General features: G+C 43.1%; 1 protein-coding gene across 19 annotated transcripts in view; it reads left to right on the top strand.

Annotated features, from left to right (window-relative positions):
• The window catches only part of LOC126922562 (transcription factor Sox-2), a 359193-nt gene that overhangs the window by 335225 nt on the left and 8562 nt on the right, over positions 1 to 15406 (top strand). For 10 of the 19 annotated variants that reach the window (XR_007712841.1, XR_007712840.1, XR_007712836.1 and 7 more), the window contains one exon: positions 11308 to 11465. The exons of 4 other annotated variants lie outside the window; for them this stretch is intronic. Coding sequence is in view for 1 of the 15 variants with exons in the window: in XM_050735267.1 (XP_050591224.1) it covers position 11308 (1 nt within the window). In the remaining 14 variants the exon portion in view is untranslated. Of the gene's footprint in view, positions 1 to 4069; positions 4197 to 11307; positions 11466 to 15406 lie in introns of those variants that run through there. 5 more of the 19 variants (XR_007712826.1, XR_007712824.1, XR_007712834.1 and 2 more) reach the window with 3 other exon arrangements.

Here is a 15406-nt window from a genome sequence, read left to right as displayed (position 1 = left end):
CCCTCTCTTTTTCCCATGAACCTGTCCCGTTCACAAACTCTCTCTCGGCCTATCCAGAGGAGGAGTCGGTTGAAAAGCGTCAGAGAAGTGGTGCACGAGGAATAGCACGAAGGAAACTCCGGTCCTCCATGATCCTCCGTTTCCAACAACGAAATTAATTGCCGAGAAGGCAAATTTTTGCTTAACTCAGATATGGTTGGAAACTTTTGTGGAAGAATGTCGCGATATTTTTCTACATGCACTATCTTGTTTCGTTTTTATAATTCTACTAGGAAGTAAAACGACATTCGGTTGAAAATAATTCGAAGGCCACAGGTGAAAAACACGACAAGTCGTATTTCCTTCCCATTGAAGAGCAGCAATTTTCAAACTCGATATGTTCCATTAATTTCACGTCGAAACTATCTTCGTATTTGATTTGTGGGTTAAATATCTGTTTCTCGTGCTCTCTTTGAACATTGAAAAATATATAACATTTATGTGTTTAGTTAACTTAATTAATAAGTTATTCGTGTAACTTGCGTAGTAATATTTTTCTCATCTGATCTTCGTACATTAAATGGACGAAAATTTTTGCTGTTGTAATTTCTACCGATCTAATTTACCTATGTTTCGTTATTCGGAAGTTCGATTTAATACACGTTTACATTTGTTTAGCTATGGCAAAGAAAATATTAGTCATAACTTTGGACGCGGATACCGCGATTATTCTAATTTTGTGCGTAATTTTTCAAATAATCACAGTTGTATAGAATTCTTATTCGAAGATAAAACTATAGTGCCCTCCATTTCGTTCACGAGGGGAAATGTAAATTTCGCGATCGATCGGTAGTCGTCTCGTCAGGGTCAGAAGCGCGAGCTCGAGCGCCGGCCGGCAGGGTAGTAAATAAAAGTCCAGAGTTAATTTTTTTCGAACAATGGACCGGACTGTTGTGGTCGTCGGAGGAGGGTAGACACCCCCGCGTTTTTTTACATTGGTCAGTCCCACCCAACTGGACGCAATCCCGTGTCGCCGTATAAATCGAAAGCTAATGGGATTCATGGCCCAGTCGGTTGCCCACCAAAAAGTCGCCGTCTCCGAAAAGAGAATTTGCTTTTTTCCACTGATTTCATATCGATATTTAAAAAATACGAGGTCGTCCTAATATCTGCAAATTTGTGGCAAAAAGGATCTTAAATAATCCAACAAAATTTGCCATAATCGCAATTCCTAATTCTTGAAAATCGCCGAATGATTGATAAAGAAGAATTTAAATGAGCCAAACAATGAACAGATAATAAGATATCCGACAATCGTAATTTCTAGTACTTTGAAGATGCTATTACCACCAAATTGACAGAGAAGAATTGAAATGATCCAAGGAAATATTAAAATTCCTGATCCTTCGAAGATCCTAACGTGTCGAAATATACGTGGCGAGAGAAAGCTAAAACGACGCTTGTAATAAAATTTCTCAAACTCGCGAATTCCGATTTTCGAAAATCCTATTGCCTCCAAATTTTTGGATGGAAGATAAAGATACGTGCGCGATCATGCTGCACGCGTATCTATCATTGTGACGAGGTGGATTCGAAAAACCGTGCGGCAACCAGGAACGCGAAGTTCGGTCGGCTCTAATTAACGCGGCCGCGAATCAAAGACGAGGAAAAACGAATAAGATCGTGGGTTAAGCCGAAAACGGCGCGGCAGACGTCATCAAGATGCAACGTTGCTAAGGATCCCGTAATTAGGGGAAGCTGATTTTTCATTTGTCGGGTATCATTGAGGTTCTGCTCATTAGCCGTCGGCGTCGACAGCGTCGGCGTCTACGGTGCGCGCTGCTCGTACCAGCTGAGCATCCGTAGCTGAAGGATGCCTCTGGTTGGTTAGCCTGGCCCCAGTCTGGTTGGTCTTTGGGCTGGCTGATAAAGGCGCATCCTCCTCTCTTCTGCTCTCCTTTTCTCTCCCATCTTCTCAGACTGCTCAGCCGTCTCGTCTCTCGCGTTTATTTGCTCCCTTTTTCCCTTCTGCCTCTCCCTTTCTCGCTCTTGCCTCGTTTTTCTCTGCTCTACTTTTTCTCGTCTCGTGACTTCTTCTGCTCTTCGTGGATCGTGTTCACGGTTCGCCGATAGATTTTTGAAGCTGCTGCTAAATCTGAAGAATTTAGAACCTCGTTTACACGAATAAGTCGGTGCTCGGCTCAGCTGTGCTTCTTAGTTGAAATATCTCTTTCATTTTTCAAGATACGCTGATATGCTTGAAATTTTCCATTTTCTTTTATCTTTCAGGTCAAGTTATGTAGGCCGTTATGAAATTTTATTAAGATTAAGTATCTTACTCTGATCGATTGAACGAGGGAAAACAAAGATGGCACAAGGATCATCGACATATTTTCGCCGAATATCGTACAATTTCTCAGCTCCATCTTTATTTCCTCTTCTGTTATCGTCTTTGTTCTACTTGTCGATCGTATTCGTAATAGTTTGATGAATCTCGAGTGGAAACGTTCGCATAGAAATATCGATGAACGTTAAGTGTTCCCTCGGATTTACCGATCCTTTGGCAGCCGCTGTTCTGGCCGCGAATCCCTCTCGATGTTCTCGAAATGTATCAAGAAGAATGATGTGCCAGAGATGTTAACGAAGCTGGATCGTTACTCGCTGTCACATCGACGACGCGACTGTCATGTTTCTCCAGAGGCGAGCATCGGTGCTGAAATTCGACAGGGAACGTAACTCCGATTGGTTCATCAAGCATCTTTCTAATATGTGTCGGTGCGAGAGATGTCAAATAACGAGACGTTACTCGTCAGAAAATTAAGCAGCTCTGAATCGTACTTAGCTTCTGCGGTAAAATTACCTTTCAAAGAGAAATATTCTTTAGATCGCAGAAACGTAACTAACCAGGATGAAGTCACGCTTGTCTCTCACAATGTATAATACAATTCGTTTTTTGGTCTTCTTCGGGATGCGATGTGTTTCCTTTTGAAGAAATTTATTTAAGTCGTACTCGCTTTGAATTATAAAGAAAGCTGGACCATAATGAACCAGCCGATACGAGATAGCGAACTATTTCACGAGTAATAAAACAGAAACGTCTCGTTCGTAATAATGTTTGTTTTCTACGATTACTTTGGAAGATTCTTTATGTCGTTTTCAAGAAAAAGTCGTCACTAATTAAAACATAGAGCCTTTCCGTTTTTCCTCCATTTAAATAATTTTTGCAGTGGCAGAAAATAGCGGTAGGCTGATGGTGCAACGCTCGGACAGCGAAGATGAGAGAAAATTTTATGTTCGTAATGTTAACGACAAAAACAGTTTCTATCTAATTAACTCGTTGGAGCTACGCGATCTACACCGATTTTTAAGTTCAAACGACGATTTTCCTCGGCAGGCACATTCGTCGTACGCACCTTCCTTTTACATAAATTTATTAATATCAATCGGAGATGCTTTGAGATACAAAGAAAGATGGACCGTAATGATTCAGCCTGCACGAGATAGCGAATGATTTCGTGGTTAATAAAGCAGGGACGACGTGACGACGTAACTGTCATTCTCGAATCAATCTGGGCCCCTCAAAGTTGTTTCTCGCGTGGGCGTGAAACGACTTGCGTGGCGTTAAGTAACGAAGCTGGCTCATTACTTCTTCTCGCGTGACGTTCGTGTGCGGGGAGTAAATGAAAGGAGGCGAGGAGAAAAGGAGTTTCTGCCTTGGCTCTCTCGTCTCGTTACGGCCATCCGTCATTTTCACACCTCGACGAAGATCTATAACAAGGACCTCGAACGCGTGCTTGATCCCGCTCGCAAGAAATTTCGAACCTTCAAACTTCCCTTTGACAATTGTCCTTGAGCTCTCTACGCGCTGTCCTCCTCCTTTGACTTTTATTTATCGCTTTCTCGAATCAGACAAAAAATATGTATATACATATATGCAATCGTGCAAGGGAAGCGAGTACGCTGTTAAATATATCATATCGAATCCAGACGTGATATCACTAATTATCACCAGATAACAGTCTCTCGATCACGCTGATTATCCGCAAGGATTCGACTGATCGCTCAGACGTGTTCGTGGTGTGTGTTTCAGGGATTGGAACGCGACGAGCAACGTGCGCGTACAAGAATCCTGGCCAACGTGAGCGTCCTTCGGCACGGCGAACTCGAACCTCTTCAGCACCGAAGGATCAAGCTCCTTGATTGTTTCGCGCCTGACGGTGAGTTCTTTCTTCATCACGAGATTAGATAAGCCGCGGATTTATGCGCATCCTGTCATCACAGTTTCCTCGTTAATTGCATAGGCAAGCTTGTTCCGCGTGACTGATTCTCGAATCGGTTTGTCTTCGCGATGCTTCCATGCAGCGATTACCATAGCGATAATCGACGGTGATCGATAAAAGCATCGTATCGTTATCATCATTGGATCACTTTTTTCTGGTAATCGTAGGGATTAAAGTATCGTTACTCTTACTATCAATAAGAAAAATTCATTCTTTTGATATGAGTAATTATTCTTACGTCATTAGATTTATCGGAATATACGATTCTACCATAAATGGGATCGTATATTCTACTTAAAAAATTATGTTCAACCTATCCTTTTTAAATTCGATCGAAGTACAGCTCATATTATTTTCATTACGTTACTAGAGTCGCTGTTGAAGGAAAAATTCGTATCGATGGAATTGAAAAGTAGCACTCATTACGTGTTAGTATACAAAAGGGGCAATAAACGTGAGAGATGTATAAATAATTGTAAAGAACGATTTAAGGAACAACGAAGTAAGGAACAATTCATAAGATCACGTGTCATACGTAGATACTTTTATGTTTAACGTTAACGGAGCTTAATAATAAAATTGATAACGCTAATATCGGTCATCGATAAATCGTTGATATAACGTTACGCAAGTAGATCGTCGAGATTAATCAAAATTACTAAGTCTGGTGAAAAGAGTTGCCTACAGGACACGTTTCTTCAGCCTGAGAAACGATGGACATCGGGTCGGTCCAACCGAGAAGGCAATTACACGGGAATTAATTGATTCAAGGTGGCAATTGGAACGCCTCAATCGAGATCACCGTGACACATCCACGTTACCTGAATATCTTCGTGCAATCGAACATCTCACCAGCGGACTCTCTAACGCCGTGGCCGGATTCTCCAAGTCGGATTAAAGTCGCCGATTGAGTGTTTTGGCCCAGTTTCGACTTATACGACGAGTTCGTGCCGTTCGGCTTAGCTAGACGCAGGGTCGATCGATTCACCGATCCAAAATCGGAGAATTTAATTAGCAAAGAATGTAAATTAAGAAGAATTACCGGTAGAGAGAAATATTCGAAGTTAAATTGGGAAAAGGACACCTTCCGTTTCGTTTCGACTTAAACGACGCTTCGTTTCTTCGTTGTCCAAAATTGAATAATTTTTATCGTTACTTATTGCAATTGATAATTCTCGTGCGTTTTATAATTAGTAGAATTATTCGATCTTTAACGAATCGGTTTCCCTTTGGGCTTGATTAAAAATTAAAACGTTAGACGGGGTAGAATGACCAGAGAGGCCGGCTCATAGGATAAGGTGTCATCGTGAATTTTTTCGAAAGGGAAAGCTGGGAGGGTAAGACGAGAATGCGCCTCGTCATTCCACGGATCTTCGTTCGATACCGCAGGAACCTTGAAACGGGCTTCAGGAGCTTCCAGTACAAACGACAGCTATGAAATCGCCGATGATTGCTTCTCTCGATTCATCCCCTTAGCAATTCTCGTTTCCTCGATCCTCTGAAACTGACACGCTCGAAATTTTCGCCTTCAGCTAGAATTTATTGCCTACTCTACAACTGCGAATCCCAGTTGCCACCAGTTCGATCTTCGATACGCTTTAAGACGCAGCAAATTCATATTCGAATATGTTACGATACGCCGGGGAAAAATTTGACGAAATTTCAAATAAAACCTTTCGTAATTCTCAACGCTTAATTCAAGATAGTCACGTCGACGCAATAATTACTCGTAATCGATTTGCGCGTAACGTCGATCGAAAGCTGAGGTCGCGACGCCGATTTTCCTCGGTGGCGGATTTTCGCTGATTCATGGAAACAACAAGGTCCGAGCAAAGGAACGAGAGCTGCTGGTTCCTCGACAAAGATTGACTCGTCAGAGATGAAACATCTATCCCCCTGTCTCGCTCTTTGCTCCGTAATTCCTCGTGTATACAGGACTAATGGGTTATTTCAGGTAATTAGCTGCAGAGCCCGTTTTCTTCTCCTTCGCTGGCAAAAAGCTATGATCCTGCTTCGCCGCGATTTCGCGCGTTCTCTCCGTACACCTCTCTATTTACGTATACCGAGTCCACTTCTCCACAACCCTCCGACGAATCATCTCTGACCGATTCCTTTCGCGTCGACGTGGTTAATTGCGATACAGCCTGCTCTTTGCCCAGGATATTAAACCGGCCTCGGAGATGTCCCGTGATAAATCGTTCCTCGACCGTGGATTCTCCCTGAAACTTTTTCAGTTCTTAACTCGAGAGTGGCTGCGATCGTTTTTAGTATAAAACAATTTCTGAAACTGGTATCCAAAGTAGAGTTCAATTCCATCGAATTGTCCAATTCTCCTCGCAGCTTACAACACAAGTTCAAATTGACGTTCCTACGTACTCTGTCGTCAAATTCGAAGAGAAGAAGTGCAAGTACGCCACATTGAGCGACAGCTAATTATCCATAATCGTTAATTACGTGAAGTCTGGCAAACGCCGGAGCAAACAGTATCAGAGAAACGATCGTCTCCGGTATAAAATAATTCGCGACGTGGATGCGAATACCAGATCGTTTGATCTCGCCAAATTTTTCAATTTTTTTCTTCCGCAATGATAAAATTATTCCTACACACTTCGTCTACAAATTGTGCGACACATTCGATCGAGACACGCAAGTACATTACAAAGCCGATTAATTATCGCGATTTAGTTTCTATATTCTGACAAGCAATCGTCGAGACAGATGGTATAGAAATATCAAGGGTTATCGACCGTTCGATACCTCTGAAATAATTTTCGAAACTGCTACCCCGAATAGTAATAATTCTATCGAATCGTCCAACTTCCTTGAAAAACGAAGAAAATCATTTCCATGTACTCTGTGGTCAAAATTATTCAACGTATTGATCGAAGAAGCAAGTACAACACCTTGAGGGACAGCCAATTAATTATCGCGACGCGATCTTATGAAATCTAGCAAACAATCGTCCATGCAGACGGTATCGAGCGCGATCGAGCCCCATCCTGGACAATGGGCCGAACGTTTATCGAAAGAAACGATCGCGATCCCTGGACGTTTCGCCTAGGGCAGTGTGTAATCGGCCGATTAAGCGCGACCGCGGGCCTCGGGACCCGTGAATTTGGCAATTACGGGCCAGTGCTAATGACGAGCGACCCGACGCGAGGTAAAAAGGTGTCGAAGGTGGCGGGGAAGGCTTGGCACCTTGGAGAAGCCGTCTCTGCCGAGTCACGGCGTGTAACGAACTTGAGCTGGACTCGCCTCCTGCTGCCCCGCTCGGGGCTTCTCCCTTTTATCGACGATGCCAAATCCCGGCTGACCGTTTCCCTGTCACAGGATGAGGCATCATTAACGCCCGATACCTGGCCCGGTTGCCTCGGGAACGAGGTTACACCTTGATTTGTCCATCCTACTCGTTGTTTTGTTTGTAGCCGCGATAGGAGGGCTCCTTTGGTACGATGGCCCGTGGTTCACGATTGGCTGAGTGCGACTCGATGCAATTGTTAAGATTAATCTACTTTGCATCTTTGCAACATGAAAAAGGCGAATGTTTCGCACCGAAGATCAAATGTAAATTCAGTGAATTAAGAATAAATCGAGATATCCATACGGGCACTACAGGTTTCGTTGGAATTAATTTACTTTGCAGCCACGAAGATCGAAGGTTCTTACGTTGCGATCATCTCATAACTAATGCAGTTTTCTTCCTTTGAGATTCTCAAACAACGGAATATATCGTAACAGAGATAGAGTACAATTTAATAGTTAAAATTTAACGGAAAGATCGTAAAAAATTACAATAGCCTAACACGCGAAATTCTTAAATTCTTACTGGATAAATTAAAAGTGCTTCGAGTTTCGTGCTATTTTATAGATGGTTATTTTTATTTTGAATAATTTTGATCGGAGATAGGACAGTCGTGGACTTATCGAGGAACGATTAAAGACGAGTGGCGAAAACGTTGGTAGCAAAATCGTAGAAGGAGGCTGGGAAGAGCGAAGAGCCGAAGGTGGCTGGTTCGTTAATTACTGATTTTCCTCGGTCCGCGTCACTTTTTAATTGACGCCAGAAATTGAACCAGAGAGCGGGCACATCGCGCTCGATGGCTGAACGGCCGTTTCTCGTCGAGTCATCCTTCGTCCCTCCTCTTCTCCTCCTCTTTCTGTCCGAATCATCCTGCTAGGATCGAAATAACGCATCTCCCAACCGAATTCTATATAGAGATATATATAGAGAGAATCGGCTACGGTAGGATCTTCGCGAAATCGTAAAATCGAAACTCGTTCTGCAAGAGTAAAATTAAGCCTTTGCGTTGCGAGCTACGTTTTATCGTGACTAGTTCGCAGGTGTAAATCAGAGTTTCGTTCGACAAATAGATCAGCCTGTAAGATTAAAGCTCGAAACAGATGCCTCTCTCTCTCTCTCTCTCTCTCTCGACAGATTATTTTTGTAACAATTCAACTCGCAATTTACGAGTATATTCTATCATATTATTCATTTAGGAATTCTTATTATCTACTGAACTCTATGGAAGTAAAATTGAATCATGGTTTCTGATGGAGAAATAAATCAACCTGTACGATTAAAGCTCGAAACAGATTTGTCTCTCTCTCTCTCTCTCTTTCTCTTTCTCTACAGATTATTTTTACAACAATTCAACTCACAATTTACGAGTACATTCTATCGTATTATTCATTTAGAAGTTCTTATTATCCACTGAACTCTACGAAAGTAAAATTGAATCACGGTCTCTGATCGAGAAATAGATCAGCCTGTTGAATCGAAGCTCGAAACAGTTTCCTCTTTCTACACGCTTCTGTATCGATGCAACAATGTATCACTCGAGTATCGGTGCAATTTCCATTCTACCATGGTATCTATTTATTCTTATTGGCCGTGAAATTTATTGATATAGAATCAATTCGCATTATAGTTTCCGTCTAATTGTTAAAGTAGATCGATAGATTGAATCAAAGCTCGAAACAGGTTCCTTTCTCCACATCTTCCGATCTTCACTTCATCGTGGTATCCATTGAAAACGTTATCTATCCAAATTGCCGATAAAAGGAATCGTTAAATTCAGACGCGCAAGGTTACCGAAGAAACGACGCGAGACGGAACCGCGAAACGGTCAGGCACGTTTTTCAGCCTCTAGGCAGGTGTTCCAGCCACGTGTCTCGGTTGTCAGTTCCCGGCCAGTCGAGACACTGCCAATGACACGAATCTTTGTCTCGGCGGTACTGCCATCCGCCTTTTCCACCCCCGCCTTCGAAGGAGCGGAGCGTAAAAAGCGTAGAAAGGGATGGAATCCGTTTCTCTACCTGTTTCACCGGTTCGTGTCTCTGTTTGATGGAACGGTTGGTTGGTTCTGGGCTTCATCCTCGCCGTGTCTCCGTCAGCTAGTTCTCCACCTCCGGGCCGCGAGCCTGTCAGCGCCAGCCGGGCTTCTCACCCTCGTAAAAATAATTACAGAGGGTGGAGGAGGTTAGAGAAGGAGGGTCTCCTCGATATTGCCGGCCTCTCGTTCGTTCGCTACTATTGTGCCAATCGGATCGGCTGATAAGCTGCGGAGGAACGGGGCTTAATAAAAATTCATTTGTCACGGCCCTTTGGAGATGATGCGCGCGTCTTACTCGTCGTAATCTTCTTCTTCTCCTTATTTTCTCGTCTCTTTATTCTCCGGTTCACAGGGCCTCCTCTGTGACCGATTGATTTCGCTTTGCCCGTTTCATTGCGGCCCGATTACGAAACCCACTGTTTTCCTCGTCGAGTTAGCGAACACGTTGCGCGTCGCATTCACTCTTACTTCAATGGGATACGAAGCTTAACAATTTCAATCTCCAGATATTAAACGATGCAAGAATAATGTTAGATATTACGTTTGCAAGTAAAGTATTCAAAGCTGGATATCGCTAAATTATTCTTTCTAAATGTAACGTCGAAACGTCCAAGAAGAAGACGATATTCCGCGACATATGAATTGATCGAATAAATCGAACAACTAACATTATCAACTTTGTCTAATGAAAGATTAATCTACTGTCTTTGAAACGCTCTTTGCCACTTGTATCACAGTAATTTCTGTAGCAATCGCGTTAATCCCACAAATAAATAAGCGAACCAATGAATGAAGTAATTTAAAAAAACATAGGTCGAAATGCACGTGCATTGTTCGTTATGCAGAGTTCATGGAGCGTCCCTGTCAGGGGAAATTAAAGCACGGGATCGATATCTGCTCCTAAATCGCGGATGTATCTTCGGGGAACGGGATAGGGGTAATTACTCGCAATTATTAATTACGAGATACGCGTGCTGCTCGTGTAGAAATGGCACGCGATGAAGGAAGGGGCGCCCCACGGGACGAACGGGTTAATAACGGTTCTGAGATCGTTCTAGCTTGACGCCTCGGAACAATCGATGATCGTTGATCCGCAGAATCGCGAAGACTGACAATTTTTTTATTTTCTTGCGCGCAAGTCCCGGCGGGTCGGTAGGCACAGCGAGAAATAAATTAATATTGCCACTTCGACGGTGTCACTGAAGGCTGATCACCGATCGAGCGATTGCCTCTCGTTTGTCCGCTCCATAAAAGCAGAACCCCTGTGTCCCTTTTCCCTCTCGTACCTTTCTTCTTTCGTCCCTTTCGTCGTCACGCGTTATCTTCCGCGAGTTCTCGTCACGTAAAACCTTTTCAGTAACTTAAACCGATGTATCTTTCTTACATTTAGAACTGCTTTAAGATCTACAACAGCTACGAAAAAGTATTTGCACGTGTCCTCGTTTTTCGATGAGGCGTTTCTCTTACCGGATTTCATCTACATTTCATTTCCACGATATTACATTTTCGTAACCGTATGAAAGTATACTACCACTCTGAACAATACGACCAACACGGTTGGATTTAATTAATCGATATGTAACTAAACGCTATAATAAATACGACGTATGCAAATGCTTCGTCGTGGCCACGACACCTTGATACGCGTGTATATAAAAATACAGCTATGTGAATTGAATAAGATATTAACGTTATGTTGGATGTTTTTGTTTTAGAACGGGAACACCGTGCACCGAAGCGCCACGCGAAGCTGCCCCAGCCCAGAACCAGTTATGAACATATGATTAAGCTCGTTTTAATAAGTTTTTATGTAGATCTTACGCGTAAGGATGTATGATAAAAGTAAGTGTTGAATAAACGAGATACGTTGAGACAGGAGGCGGCCAGTTATTTCCGATTCAAACGCACCCCTATCTTCCCCTATCTTTCTAACTCGACTTACGAAATCAGCTTAAATAACTGTTACCAAACATGCGACGGTAGTTCGATTATTCGACGGACAATGAGATCGTTCGTCTTTTTCCCCTCACCATTTTCGGGACGTTCGAGTTCACCATTTTCGAGGCGTTTCCTAGCAAGACAAACACGAGGAAAACAGACACAAATATAGACAGAGCCATAGGCGTAGACACAGACGAGGAACGCACGGAGAAGAAGTCGTCTTCGCCATCGAGTCGTAACCCTGGCGACGAGACACCCTGGCCATCCTCGTTCTCGGGAATTCCTCTCCTACAGGGATGAGCAAACTCTCCCCGTGGTGTAACCCACCCTCGGCGGATAGCAAGTTGCAAGGACGAGGGTTGCTGGCGAGGTCTCGCCTGATTGGCGGCCGTGGACTATCGACCAACCCGCGACCGGCCCTTTGTTTTAGCCACCACCCTTCGTTATATCGAAGGTACCTAACCTGAAACGGAGGAAGATGAGCACGCTCTCCAAAAGAGATTTCTTTCCTGGCTACGTTTAGAGAAAATCGAGATGGCTCGCCGGAAGTCTGCGTTTTTCCATAGAAAATTCTTTTTCGCTTTACTACCGGAACAATTATTTAGGGTTGGTATTGGAGTAGTCGAGTAAGGAGCGATATGGATCTCAAGGTTAGTCTATAGATATGTCATCGCATAATTTAGTTAGATTATGGATTGATTTCAAGATCCACGTTGCTTATCACCCGATTCTTTAAATATTAACTCTTCCTTGATTTCGTATTGATCTATCAGATAGACACGCGAATACGCTGTAAGTAATTGTTAGAGTTGGTGGCGAAGACGCTAGTATTAGATTGATAGATATTTTAAGTCGATCTCCAGAGTTCACGATATAACAAGAACAATGTTTCTGATAACAGTCGCAACTTGTGACAATGGCCAAGTCGAGATCTAAAATGCACGGTACGATATTTGTACTAGAAAAAGAACAAAACGTGGCAAATTAAACAATCCTGGTTTCAAAGCAGGCTACATTTACCTCGTTCAAAGACGACAAAGTACGCAGGGGTTAATAAAGAGAGGAAAAGATGTCGAAATATAAAGAGCGAAAGAATAGTAGGAAAAGGCTCAGAGACGCGTGTGTCGAAGTTGACAAGTCGAGGGTGTGCGTAACGATGAAAATTCAGTGTTGCCTCGCACACAGAAAGAAAAACGAGAGATTCCGAGTGACATTAAGGAATGATTAAAGAATCATTAGGAGCGTAGTTAGAGCAACGAAATCTTCATTCTTCCCTCCATCCCTCTCCAATTACGGAGGTGTTGATGCGCTCTCACCCCCCGTCGTTGACCAGCATTCCTCGGAGTCCCCATTTTTTTAATTAATAGAGCGTGCTACAACGAACCGGTGATGCCTACCGGGTATACCGCACACGTATACACCGACGAACGCACGCAAACACAGATAAGCGAGCGCAGTCGCGCGTCGTCGTCGTCGTTGTCGTCGTCGTCGTCGTCGTCGTCGTCGTCGTCGTTGTCGTCGTCGTCGTAGTCGTCGTCGTCGTCGTCGTCGTCGTCATCGTCGTCGTCGTCGTCTGTTGGTGCGCGAAGAGAGGGCTGCGATTCGAGCTGAAGGAAGAGAAGAGAAACCGAAGAGGAAGAAGAACGAACTACCGGCAGAAAGAAAGGGGTGGGCCGCGAAGGGTTTTAACGAGGATGAGCGAGATAAACCCACCTCCGACTCCGTTTCGCTTTATCCACCCACGCTTTCTTTCTTTCTCCCACCTTTCCTTTGCACCCTTGTTTCTCATCCAACTCGGATTTCTCCCTTCTTTTCTCTTACGTTCCATCGGTTTGTCTTTCTTTGCCTGCGTTTTCCCAACGCACCCTCCGCCTCGATCCTCTTCATTCTTCTTCACGCAGCGTTTTCTCTATCCTCTTGTCCCTCTAGATTTATCCTTTATCTTCGTTCTGCTTCGATCAACGACTTCGTTCCTCCTTCCTCCTTATCTCTTTGTCCGTTCTCGCTTTGTTCTTGTCTTCTCTCCGCGTGATTCTTTCTCTTCATTGTTCATCGGACTCTTTCGTAGTTTCTACTCTTTCCAAACTCTCGGGTCGTATTTACGAATCGTACGACGACTTGCCAAAATAAAAAAGAGAAAGTCAAGTTCCTTCCTCTCGCGGATTTTTGGAGCGAGAGCCAAGGGGGATTTTTCTTTCGAATCTCCGTGAAACTCTGCGGAATTTCTTAGACAGCCAGAGCGTTTCTGCGATACTCCTGCTTCGTTTACCAGTTTCTTTTTTCTTGGCGCAATCTAGTGTTGTTTTATTGGTTGATGTACAATGTTATTAAAAATAGTACAAATCTCTAGTTGCAACAGAATACGTTTGAGGAGAATCGGAGAGAATGACTGGAAAGAGATTGATGACACAACTCGTGCAACTTCACCCGCTGTGTTCTAATCAACGGAGTTATCGATTAATAAACCAACATCTTCGATATATCGACCGGCGGTTTAATTAACTTCGCTTCGATCTGGTCGATTTTGCCACTAGGTAGAGCCGACGCTACGATGATTTGTACAGGCGCGTATTTAAACCGAGATATCACGTACCTCTCATTCATGCGATATTAATATTTCCATTGATACTTATATTTCAGCCATTGTTCCGAGACAAAAGGCGACCGTATTATTTGTCGTAACGATATTTTTGTCAAAGTTATTTTTTGGCTGTCGAACGATGCCTAGAAACGTCGACCACCCACTGTATAAATTCCTGTCATCGTTGTCAACGTCCGTGGTATCTGTTTTCTATTTTCTTTTTCCCCCAATACAATCCCCGATAGCGAACGCAATAAAAGAATTTGCATTCGTACTTCGCAAGCAGTTGAATTTGGTTCGGTTAATTGTCGAACGTTTCACTGTCCAACTGTCATTGTTAATTAGGCTAATCGTTTGCCACGAGAAAGAATTTACGTTATGTAATCGATATACCGCGATGCTCGACAGTCGCATCTCCTAGAACATTAATTAGGTGTACAATCAATAATTTAGCAAGCATTCTTCGCGACTCAGCTCGCCGAGAAAAGCAAGACGCGGTATGTATCATCGTCGCGCGAACTTTAATTAGCGCGTGTGGCCAGAACAGCGTGGACCAGCGTCATCTTCGTCACGCTTTCCTCTTACCAGCGGCGTCGAAATGATCGAAGAATTGTCAGATCGTAAAAGGGTCGAAGCCGATCGCGCGTCACGTCCTCGCTGCGTGTCTAATGAAATGAATCAACCGGGTGGCATTACACGCGCGATTTTCTGTCCCATCGAAATCACTTTCTATCTTCGCCTGACAACGAGGTTCCATCGTGTACTCTTTGCTTTCCGGAGGAACGAACCATAAGTATTTTAATCGTTCAAAAAGAACAACTTCGATCCTGCTTGTCACAATAGATACTATAGCTAGCAATTAGCTTTTTTTCGTAGTAAAAGAAGAAACGATTTCCGTACACCGACCATCGCAGTATTTTTTTTTCTAGAATGATGTTAGTATATCCTGCAAGAAAAATACAAAAGCAGAATGTTATATAAACATAGACTGGCAAATGTTTTCTTAAAAAATTATAAGAAAGAGATGGCATAACAATGGACTGTTCTTTCGCAGCATGAAAAATAAAGGCAGATTGGCGGCATTATATCAACTCTATCTGAAAGTGTTGAAACGTAGCAAATGGATTAACGAGGTAAATTTTTTGTTGGATTAACGCGTATTAATTCTTGTTACATAAATTTTTGTTTTATAGCGTTTCACATTCTCCATGGAAAATTTAATCCCACGAACTTGAAACTGGACATTTTGTAACACGAGTATATTTTATGCGCGGTGGAAGAATTTATTAAGG

The sequence above is a fragment of the Bombus affinis genome, chromosome 12, assembly GCF_024516045.1.
Source record: "Bombus affinis isolate iyBomAffi1 chromosome 12, iyBomAffi1.2, whole genome shotgun sequence".
NCBI lineage: Eukaryota > Metazoa > Arthropoda > Insecta > Hymenoptera > Apidae > Bombus > Bombus affinis.
The sequence above is the reverse complement of the archived record's forward strand: the minus strand, read 5'-3'. Positions and strand labels throughout refer to the sequence as shown.